Source organism: Lathyrus oleraceus, chromosome 5 (assembly GCF_024323335.1).
Source record: "Lathyrus oleraceus cultivar Zhongwan6 chromosome 5, CAAS_Psat_ZW6_1.0, whole genome shotgun sequence".
Classification (NCBI taxonomy): domain Eukaryota; kingdom Viridiplantae; phylum Streptophyta; class Magnoliopsida; order Fabales; family Fabaceae; genus Lathyrus; species Lathyrus oleraceus.
The window spans coordinates 522,244,301-522,257,021 of NC_066583.1; the positions used below are offsets into that span (position 1 = coordinate 522,244,301).

Sequence of the window (12,721 nt, forward strand, 5' to 3'; positions counted from 1 at the left end):
TAACTATATTGTAAACTATATTGTAGTATAAATATAAAGAATGCTAAAATAAAATAAAATAAAATAAAAATGTAAAAATTATTAAATAAGATACTTTAAGATTATAAATATATATAAAATAGTATAAATAAATAATTTTATATCATAATTGTATAAAATAGTACTAACATGGATTAAAAAAACTTAAGTTTAAATATAGCATTAATTTGATAGTTATATATTTAATGAATTTTACCGCAATCGTGTCTGAATGTTGAATGATATGAAAGTTATATAAAAATAATAAAATAAAATTAAGAATTAAATACAATTAGTATAATTATTTTAGTATGCATTAATTAGAATTGACCATCCTAGTATTAAGAAATATTAATTGAAAAAGAAATTATATTAAATAGTTATTTTTAATTTTAAAGTTATAATTTAATAACATATAATTATACAATTAAATATTCATTTTGTCATTTAAAGAAAATCAAGTAACGATAATATTTGGCAAAAAAAAACTACAATAATAATTAATTTGATTTCAGAATATTGATTTCATTTTGGAATGATAAGATTGCAACAACAATAAAATAACTGTAATATTTTTTAGTAGTATAAATAGAGTTTAGTACGAAATTACTTATAGAAACATGAAAGTAGCTGTATTATGGATTGTAATTAGGGTAATTAAGTAATTATGGTGGTAATTAACTTTTATATATTAAAAGTAGATTATACGATGTGTTTCATCTAATTTGAATTGGGTTAAATTTTTTATATAGTAAAAAAATTATAAAAAAATAATTTTTATTTAAAATATCGCGAACACAACCCTTAAATAAACGAGTCGGTTTCTGTCAATTTTGACAGTGATATTGTGGGTTGAACGACAAACTCAACCCATTAAAATTTAAACAGGTTAGATAAAGGATTATATCAAATCATGTCCAACCTAAAATATGTATACGAGAGTATAAGATATGTTAATTGATCATCTTAATTAATCGTTACTTCTATGATAAAGTGTATGTCCTCTCTAGCATTGTAAAAGGATAAAATTATATTTTATTTATGCAATTTTATTTTATTTACTTTTAATTTAAATCATTTATATTTAATCAATTATCTTATTTTTGTTTTTTTTTCTTTTTGTTTGTGTTTATTGTGGAAATTGTTTTATTATGTTATTTAGAGTAATGTCAATTAAAAAATTTGAATAAAAAAATTAGAAATTAAAAAAAGAGAGTTGAAATTTTAATTAAATTATAAAAGGGAACTTTAGATAAATTTATAAAAATAAATTAAAAAGTTAATTTAAAAATATTGCTTAATGTTTATTAAATAAACAAGTTAACAATGTACCAGATATATAAACAATAAAAAAATGAAAATAAAAATTAATAGTAGAAGTCAAAGGTGTAGATGAATTTAAAGACTTAAATACTAATAAAATTTCAAATAGTGATTTATTGATAAAAAAAATGATAGTAGACGACAACAATGTAATAGGAAATTTAAAATAGTCCAATAATATAATCCTTTCCGTTGATACCAGAATATAGTCCTTCTATTAATGGTATTAAAATTTATATTAATAAAATATTATTTAAAATAAATAATATTTAAGATTTTCTATCTTTTTCAAATAAATATCCAAAATAATTCACTTTTTCAACTATTTCTCAAAGTAACTCACTTTCAAAATAAAGAAGACGTCAATCTAATTGGTGTCCCCACTATGTTTAAATAAATAAATAAATAAATATATTATTATTATGAAGATATTATTAAAAATTAGATGAAAATAACAAAGTATATGAATATTTATTTAGGATATTGTCCAAAAATTAATGTGAATTTTTTATATTGAATTGTTTTTTTGTTATAATTTTAAAATAACTTTTGCCTAAATCTTTAAAAAAAATGATTTATAGAATTTTATGTTAATATTATGATCTCATAAAAAATGCATAAAAAAATATTTTTCTTGATAATAAAATTTAAGAATTTACAAAATTTTAAAATTTAAAAAAATTAATAAAAATTGTTTTAGAGATAAATTTCATTAAAAAATAAATATAATATATATTTATAATTTAAAAATAAATATAATATATATTTATGATTTAAAAATAAATGGAAATAAATTTATATATTAATATATTGTCCTCAGAGTTCAAAATCTCTAGCTCCGTCCCTGCATATAACACCTACGAGGATGCGTCAATCCAATTGACGACAGTGTACCAATATATAGCAGAGAGTATTAGAATTAACAGATTATTATGTACGACATTTCCACATTAGCTTACTATACTCCTTCTTGTATATATAAACAGCGTTGTAACTCATTATTATTCATTCAATAGAAGAGTAATTCTTCCTTTCTTTTCTTCTTCTTGGATGTAACCACTTTCTTCTTCTTCTTGATGCATAACTGATTTCTAGAGGCATCACCAACTGTTATACCTTTCATCCATGATGAACTCATGTTCTGCTGATATGGTATCAGATCCTGGTTTTAGCTCTGGTAGCCATTGTTCTTCTCTTTTCTTTCTTCTTGTTTCCTTAACTCTGCAACAATGGCTGCTCAGAGTTTTACGGATTTCGCTACCAACTCTGCTAATCCTTACTACCTGCATCCGAATGAGAATCCGGCTCTTGTTCTCGTTTCTTCACCGCTCGATGACAAAAATTACCACACCTGGTCTCGTTCAATGCAAATCACGTTGATCTCCAAAACAAGGACAAATTCATCGACGACACTCTTCCAAAACCCTCTATTTCAGACGTTCTTTATGCGTCGTGGATCCGTTGCAACACGATGGTTCTTGCGTGGATACAGCACTCAATCTCTGCATAAATTGCGCGATCGGTTCTATGGATTGACACAACTGCAGGTGTGTGGAAGAATCTGTAGGTTCGATTCTCTCATAGTGACATTTTCCGCATATTTGACATTCAAGAAGATCTCTACATGTTCCGCCAAGGTACCTTAGACGTATCCAACTATTTTACTCATTTGAAAGTTCTGTGGGATGAATTGGAAACTTATCGTCCAATTCCATCTTGTTCCTGTGCCATTCCCTGTTCTTGTGGTGCTTCTGGATCGATTCTTCGTTATAGGGATCAAGACTATGTAATTCGATTCCTTAAGGGTTTGAATGAGAAATTTACTCATTCCAAGAGCCAAATCATGATGATGAATTCGTTACCTGATATTGATAAAACCTTTTCTCTGGTAATTCAGCAAGAAAGAGAAATGAATCATGCTAATCCTGCAGTTATTCCCAGCGTTGGCAATCATGAAGAAAGTATAGCCTTGAGTGTATCTCATGATGCTCAGCCAAACAAATTCAATTCATACAGAGGAAAATATCAGGGTGCAGCTGGTTCAAGAGGCCAAAATCGTGTCTGTACTCATTGTGGAAGAAATAACCATACCATTGATACTTGTTTCATCAAGCATGGGTATCCACCAGGATTCAAACACAAGATCAAAGGCAATGGTTTCAGTTCCCAACAATCTGCAACAACCAACACTGCATCAGAGATAACTGCATCAGGTTCAAGTTCCACCAATTCCTCTTATGGCTTGACTCAAGAGCAATACAACAATATTTTGGCACTGCTTCAGCATTCAAAACCTGTTTCCACAGCCAATTCAGCGTCTACATCTCTTCTTGTGCTAAATTTTTTGTCTTCCAATGCCAATGGTAAGCCTCATTCTTTATGGATCCTTGATACAGGAGCTACAAATCATATATCCTTTAATCTTTCAGCCTTTAATAGTTATCACAATATTGTTCCTATATTTGTCACTCTACCCAATGGTTCTCAATTGTCTGCTTCAATTTCTGGTTCTGTCAAACTTACACCATCTCTAACACTGCACAATGTTCTTTATATTCCTTCTTTCAATGTCAATCTTATCTCAGTAGCAAAATTGTCTCAAAGCAACAATTGTTTTGTTCAATTCACTGCTAACTCTTGCTCTATTATGCAGAATCCTTCCATGGAAACGATTGGTATAGCTGACTTGCAATATGGTTTATATGTCCTTCATTCCAATGTATTTCCTCCTTCCTGTAACTCTGTATCTACTGATGGTGATATATGGCATATGAGGCTAGGCCATCCATCTCATAAAGGATTACAAACCATAGCTAAGATTTTTCCTTTTGTATCTTGTAATGACAATGTTTCCCCTTGTGATTCTTGTCACTTTGCCAAATAGAGAAAACTTCCCTTTCCTGATAGTATTACTAGCACTAATGATGTTTTTAACATTCTTCATGCTGATTTATAGGGTCCCTTTTCTACTATATCTATGTTAGGACACAAATACTTTCTCACTCTAGTAGATGATCATTCTAGGTTCACATGGGTGATATTTCTTAAAACCAAAGCTGAAACTAGAGATAACTTTATGAACTTTGTAGCATATGTTGAGAAACAATTTAATAAACATGTAAAATGCTTGAGGTCTGATAATGGTGCAGAGTTTCTAGCCTTACACAATTTCTTATCTACTAAGGGCATTCTACATCAAAAATCCTATGTTGAAACCCGTCAACAAAATGGGATTGTTGAGAGGAAACATCAACACATCCTTAATGTAGCTAGGGCCCTACACTTTCAATCCAATGTGCCTTTAACCATGTGGAATTTTTGTGTGCAGACAGCTATCCACATTATTAACAGACTCCCTACCCCTTTGCTTAAACTAAAATGCCCATATGAAATTCTATACCAAGAGCCTCCCTCCCTTATGCACCTTAAAGTGTTTGGCTGTTTATGCTATGCTACATCTCTTATGGCCCCTAGAACCAAGTTTGACCCTAGAGCATGCAAGGCTGTTTTCATAGGCTATAAAGAGGGAACTAAAGGCTATATCCTTTATGACTTGACTCATCATAATATATTTGTCTCAAGACATGTGATATTTTATGAAAACACTTTTCCTTTCAAATCTCGAATTCATTCCCAAGACAGACAAAGTTCTGCTCCCAATGACAGTACCAATCCTGCTTTTCCTTTATGTGATGATATAGTCCCAATTGTACCATCAGATAATAACCTGCCTGAAATGCAACCATCAGGCAATAACCCTCTTGCACTGCAACCATCAGACAATAACCTACCTGCCCTGCAACCATTAGATAATACCCTGCCTGCACTGCAACCATTAGATAATACCCTGCCTGAACTGCAACCATCAGATAATACCTTGGCCAATGTCCCTCACACTCTCAATTCAGGATCTCCTTCTAATCTCCTCATTAATGATAATCCCAGCCCAAGCTCTCCTGTCCAAAACTCTCCACCATCTCCCTTATCCATCAGTCCTATTCATCCTCCTATGAATATTAATGATGATCAACCTCCTATAAGACACTCTACTAGAACTTCTAACCCTCCCTCATATCTTGCTGATTATCATTGTTGTTCTACTTCTGCCAATCCTTCCTCTTCTAAAGTTACTTATCCTCTATCTTCAGTTTTGTCTTACAACAATTGCTCCCCAGATTTCCATCATTTTTATTGCTCGATTTCCTCTAACCCTGAACCATCTAGTTTTCTACACGCTAACAAATTTGAATGTTGGAAGCATGCTATGAATGTTGAATTACAGGCTCTTGATGATAACCATACTTGGACATTAGTGGATCTTCCACCTGGTAAGGTACCAATTGGATGCAGATGGGTCTATAAAGTGAAATACAAGGCAGATGGATCCATTGAAAGATATAAAGCAAGGCTTGTAGTAAAGGGTTATACACAGATGGAAGGAGTAGACTACTTTGATACCTTTTCTCCTGTGGCTAAGATAACCACAGTTCGAGTTCTTTTGTCTATAGCTTCAATCAAAGGTTGGCACCTAGAGCAACTATATGTTAATAATGCTTTTCTGCATGGAGATTTACATGAAGAAGTGTATATGACATTACCTTCTGGACTAGCCACTTCCAATCCCTCACTGGTCTTCAAACTTCATAAATCCCTATATGGTTTGAAACAGGCTAGTAGGCAATGGTATGCTAAACTCTCTTCTTTTTTGATCTCTCTTGGCTATTCACAATCTCAAGCTGATTGCTCTCTGTATGTTAAATCCACCTCCACAAGTTTCACAGCTTTACTAGTGTATGTGGATGACATAGTTCTAGCTGGTAATTCCCATGATGAAATTAACTCTGTTAAGCATCTTTTGAACCAACAGTTTAGCATCAAAGATTTAGGCAAGCTGGGGTATTTTTTGGGCTTTGAGATTGCTAAGTCGACTAAAGGCATTTTCATGAACCAAAGGAAATACACTCTCCATCTGCTTGAAGACACAGGTTATTTGGCAGCCAAACCATCATCCATACCCTTTGATCCCAATCTAAAATTGTCTGCTTCAGTTGGCCAACCTATTGTTGATCCATCATCTTACAGGAGACTCATTGGTCGACTAATCTATCTTACTAACAGCAGGCCTGATATATCTTATGTTGTACAACATTTGAGCCAATATGTTGCAAAGCTGCTTACCCCTCATTACCAAGCTGCCACTAGAATATTAAGATACCTCAAGTCTGCACCTGCCAAGGGTATTTTTTTTTCTGCTGTTAGTTCTCTCAAACTCTATGGCTTTGCAGATTCAGATTGGGCCAGATGTCCAGAAACTCGAAAATCCATCACAGATTTTTGTGTTATCTTTGGATCCTCACTCATTTGCTGGAAATCTAAGAAACAAAACACTGTTTCTCGTTCTTCCACTGAAGCAGAATATAGAGCTTTGACCTCTTTATCTTGTGAACTGCAATGGCTATAATTCCTTTTCCGTGACTTCCTCATTGAATTTCCTCAAGCTGCTTTTGTTTACTGTGACAGCAAATCCGCAGTGTATTTTTCTCACAATCCTACTTTTCATGAAAGGAGTAAACACATTGAGTTGGACTGCCATGTCATTAGAGAAAAGATTGTGTCCAAACTCATTCACTTGATGCCTATTTCCACTAAAGAGCAACTGACAGATGTGTTCACTAAGCCTTTATATTCTCCACTTTTCACTTCTCTTCTATCCAAGCTTGGCCTTTGTAGTATCCAAAGTCCACCTTGAGGGGGGATATTAGAGTTAACAGATTATTATGTACAACATTTCCACTTAGCTTACTATACTCCTTCTTCTTGTATATATAAACAACATTGTAACTCATTATTATTCATTCAATAGAACAATAATTCTTCCTTTCTTTTCTTCTTCTTGGATGTAACCACTTTCTTCTTCTTCTTGATGCATCACTAACTGTTATACCTTTCATCCATGATGAACTCATGTTCTGCTGATAGAGAGAGTTACACACTCTCTCTTGTAGACCGCCGCCTTCAATTGGATTGACGCCTTTTTTTTTTAGTTGTACAACGACGCATAATAATAATAAGATACTAACTGTGCATATTAATTAATCAAAAACTATTATAATAATTTTATAAAGAATTTTACATCTTTTAAGATCAACTTTTTTATTTTAAATGTTACACTCATAATTTTTATTATTAAAATCTTTGTTAAATTTTTTATCAAAGGGGTGTATATCTCTTGAGCCCGTACTTATATTCATTAATTGTATCAAAAATAAATTTAATAAATTTATATTTAATACTAATAGTGTTTTAATAAAGATTAAATATATCTTTTTTATTATCAATTAAAAAATAAATATCAATTGAAATTTGTAATGAATATTTTTGATTAAATACTATAAAATATGGTGGTTGATAGAATATTGACGGAAAAGTAGTTTATCAATGTAACAACCTCAGATAAGGTTTTGTTGTTGTTTTCTTTAATCTAATGACTAAAATTCCATCTTTTAAAAATAAATAAATGAGATATTGCAGGTTAGAATCAGCACCAGCCGCAGTCTAATATTTCTTTCTGAACAGTTGTCAACTGATTTATAATAATTTTAAAAATACTTACACATCTTAAAAAGCTCAATTTATTTTTATTTTATATATTATTTATCATAATAAAAAATTTATTAAGAGAGTTTAATAAATATTTTGATATCTAATAATAAAGTTCAATTTTTATTTTATTTTAAATGTTACCGTCATAATTTTTATAATTAAAAACTTTGTTAAATTTTTTACAATAAAGTTCAATATGTCTTATGCCGGCCTAGATATTTAGATCGATTAAGGAGATTAAATATTTAAGGGTATTGTGTTATTTTTTAATATAAATATTCATATTTTATCGTTTATTTTTTCGGATAAAGATATAAACTCCATCACATTTAAAACCAATTATTTATTATTAATTTAAAAAATATTTAAATAAAAATAAGAATAATGAAAATATATTAATTCGTTCCAAAATATAGTCCTTCTATTAATGGTATAAAATTAAAGTTAATAAAATCTTATTTAAAATCAATAATATTTAAGGTTTCATTAAGGATTACATATATTTGATTGAAAATAAATATCAAACAAGATTTACTATGATATTTTTGGATCAAGTAATTTAATGGTTGGAATTTCTCAAGATAAAAAAGTGAGATGTCGTGGGTCGAATTTGTGCCCCTGCAATCGGATGTCCCATCTTCCATAAATACAAATTGAACTGATTTATGATAATTCAATCAATAATTTTATATTTTTAAAAACTTAATTTTTTATGTTAGATATTTTAATTATAATAATAAACGATTATAATAATTTTATAAATAGTTTTACATTTTAAAAAGCTCAACTCTTTAAATATTACACTCATAATTTTTATTATTAAAGTCTTTGTTAAAAATTTGGCAAAGGCTTTGATATCTCTTGAGCCAATACTTATATCCATTAATTATATCAAAATTAAAATTAATAAAGTCATATTTAATATCAATAATGTTTAATAATGTTTTAATAAAGATTAAATATATCTACTTTATTATCTATTAAAAAATAAATATCAAATGAAATTTACTATGAATAATTTTGATTAAATAGTCTAATGGCTATAAAATATGGTGATTGGTAGAATATTAGCGTGAAAATTGATATATCATATATGTAGTCGATTTCATATGTGAAATAAGGTTTTGGTGCTGTTTTCTTTAATCTAATGACTAGAATTTCATCCTTTAAAAGCTCAATCTCTTCTTATTTTAAATATTATTTATCATAATAAATGATCATAATATTAAATTTATTAAGAGAGTTTAATAAATAATTTTACATCTAATAAAGCTCATTTTTTTTTTAATTTTAAATATTACACCAAATTTTACACTCAAAACTTAGTAGTTTTGTTTTGTTCAATTGATTTATTATTCCCTAATTTTGATTGCGTGAAACTTTATGCTTAATTCACTTTAATTTTAACTGATTGCTTAACTCAGCAAATAATATTCGAGTGCCGCTTCACTTTTTCCTACGTTGTCTTAAACTCATTTCTGATATATTTTTATAATTAATTTTATAATATAAATATAAAATTTGTCACTAACCAATTTTATTATTGTATTAATCACAAAAATATAGATGATTAACCATATATTTTACTTATTATTATATTCAATTAATAAAATAAATAATATAAATAAATTCTGACATTAAAATATAAGATATAATAATTAAGCAAATTATGTATTTCATATTTTAATATCATAATTTGATTAATATTAAGTATTTTACTGGTTAATGAATTATAAGTGAAATATGTGATTTATAACCTATATTTTTATAGTTAATACAATAATAAAATTATTTTGTGATAAATTTTATATTTTTATCATAAAAATAATTTTAAAAATAAAAACATTTTTATATAAATATTGTTTTTATTAAAAATAAAAATATTATTCATCATTTAAATACGGTAAAGAATATTTAATGTAAGTATTTGATGTAAGATTTAATGTAGGAATACCATTATTCTAATTTTTATTATTAAAAACTTTGTTAAAAAATAAATATGAGGCTGGCCTACTTATTTAGATAAATATTTAATTTTAGATATGAATATCCACAATTTATCATTTATTTTCTTAGATAAAGATATAAACCGTAATCACATTTAAAATTAATTATTTATCATTAATTAAAAAAAATTATATTCTTTAAATAAAGATAAAAATAATGAAAACATATTCCTTATAATTTATTTCTTTTTTAGATAATATTTTATCATAATAACAAATACAGTAACTTATCTATTTCTCTTTAGACTGGTCAGTATAATAATATATTGCTTTTTTAGATAACTACAATATTTTAACTCACTATTAGGTAAGCTTAACTACATAAGCACGCTAACCCCAGCTACATGTGAACCTCTTAAACATGCAAAGGTCAACACAGTATTTTAGTGTTTCTTGTGAGACTATTTTGGATTCATTGTTGGCTATGTAGTAAGTCCCTAGGAGTTGGTTGCACAAAACTCATGATTCAAAAACCAAGTGCTTCAAAATTTAATATTTGTCTAAATTTTGATATGTAAATTCCAATTCAATTAATTGGATCCCCATATTTAGATTTAAAGTTTGTGAATTTTGATATAGGGTATATTTGATGATAATAAAATTAAAATATTATACTCATTATAATAAATTTTATAAAGCAATAATTATTAAAAAATATAAAATATTAAAATAATACTTTTTCCACAAAATTAAAATTTATAATACATAATTACTATTAAATAAATAAATAAATATTTGTATTATTTTAGTCTTTCAAATTTGAATGTCGGGAATACCTACACCCACCCCGAATCAAAGGGGATGTTGTTAAATTAATTCATTGCATTTATTACCTTTAATAAAATTATCTATTAAATTAGTTTAATTAATTGTAAAATTGAAACTATCATTAATGCAAATTCTAATTCAACTAAAACATATTTATACTATTAGCTCAAATATTAGAACTCAAGAGGCGAGATTATGATAATTACCACTTTAATTATAAATTAAAATAAATCTATGAAATTTTAAGTTATTTGAAAAACTTATCAAAATAAATGTTTGTTTAACATTTAAAAAAATCACCTTTGTCATTTTAATATGTTTTTATTAAAGATTTTTAGAAAATCATTTTTAATTTTAAAATAAAAAACTAATTGCAGAAGCAGTTCTAAAATTTATTTATTTTAAACTAAGAGGATTTAGTTAGGAGCTTCAATTTAAAAAAATGATATCAAACAAACAATTTTTTAATTTTTTTTTATAACTCAAAACAACACACCTAATAGATCTTGTAAATAATAAATCTTAGGAAATTGATCTTTCTTAGACATATAAACTTATAAATTAAACTAAACATTTAAAAAATAAATTAAACTAAATATTTAAAAAAATAATCTTGCCAATCAAAGTCTCAATGTCCTTAATGTAATTTTTCTTTTCATTCACTTATAAATAGCACAATTCACTTCCATTTCAATACATCTTTTTACATTAAAACAATTTTCCAACAAAATCACAACATAAAGAAATGACACACGAAAATGTTTTGTCTCTCCTCCCTTTTATCATGCTCTTGTTGATCGTAAATTATGCATCCATTCTTGTATCTTTTACACTTATATTTTTCATCATTTATTTATCATAATCTATCATTTCTCATCTTTATTTGATTTGATTTCATCATTCACTTAATCAAGTTGTTCTATTTAATTTGATAAAATAATATTTTCTATGCGGCAATGAAATTTAAAAAATTGTTTTTCTTTCAATTTCATTTCACATTCTATATCCATCTGAAATATATAATGAATGTGTCTTATTTGTGTAACATAATGTGTCTCATAAAACACATAATTTTGTTTTTGTAATCATATATACCATCCAAAAATAACTCACTAATATCCATTTATTCAATTGTATTGTAGAATGGACAAGGAAGCTTTGCCCGATATATCAAACTTCAGCAAGAGAATGTACAAGAAATACAAGCTGATCAACCTTACCTTGATGGTTGGCTCAAAAATCCATTGAAGAGTCAAAAACACATTGCTAACTCTAACCAAATTTATCTTGATGGATGGTTGAAAGATACACGAGCAGAGAAAACCAAATCCTCCGAGAACTCCGATCAAGTTTATCTTGATGGATGGTTGAAAGATTCCAGAGCAAAGAAAGCAAAAGACACCTCGGAATCCAACCAAGTTTACCTTGATGGATGGTTGAAAGATAATCGAGCTGAGAAAGAAAAATATACAGGTGACACCAACCAAGTTTATCTTGATGGATGGTTGAAAGATAGCAGAGCTAAGAAAGAAAAGTCAACACCTAACTCGAACCAAGTTTACCTTGATGGATGGTTGAAAGATACCAGAGCAGAGAATGCAAAATCCACCTCTGAATCCAACCAAGTTTACCTTGATGGATGGTTGAAAGATACCCGAGTTGAGAAAATAAAACCTGCAAGTGACTCCAACCAAGTTTATCTTGATGGATGGTTGAAAAATATCAGAGTCGAGAAAGAAAAGTCCATGCCTAACACCAATCAAGTTTACCTTGATGGATGGTTGAAAGATACCCGAGCAGAGAAAACAAAATCCACCTCTGACTCCAAACAAGTTTACCTTGATGGATGGTTAAAAGATACCCGAGCTGAGAAAGAAAAATCTACCTCTGACTCCAACCAAGTTTACCTTGATGGATGGTTGAAAAATACCCGAGCAAAGCAAACAGAAACCATGTCTGACTCCAACCAAGTTTACCTTGACGGATGGTTGAAAGATAATCGA

General features: G+C 28.4%; 1 protein-coding gene across 12 annotated transcripts in view; it reads left to right on the forward strand.

The window, feature by feature from the left end:
* LOC127086004 (uncharacterized) overlaps positions 1-12,721 on the forward strand; it is a 98,169-nt gene that overhangs the window by 57,449 nt on the left and 27,999 nt on the right. For 2 of the 12 annotated variants that reach the window (XM_051026645.1, XM_051026632.1), the window contains exon 3: positions 12,281-12,694. The exons of 3 other annotated variants lie outside the window; for them this stretch is intronic. In XM_051026645.1, coding sequence (XP_050882602.1) covers positions 12,281-12,694 — 414 coding nt within the window. Of the gene's footprint in view, positions 1-11,408; positions 11,518-11,860; positions 12,121-12,280; positions 12,695-12,721 lie in introns of those variants that run through there. 7 more of the 12 variants (XM_051026640.1, XM_051026633.1, XM_051026637.1 and 4 more) reach the window with 7 other exon arrangements.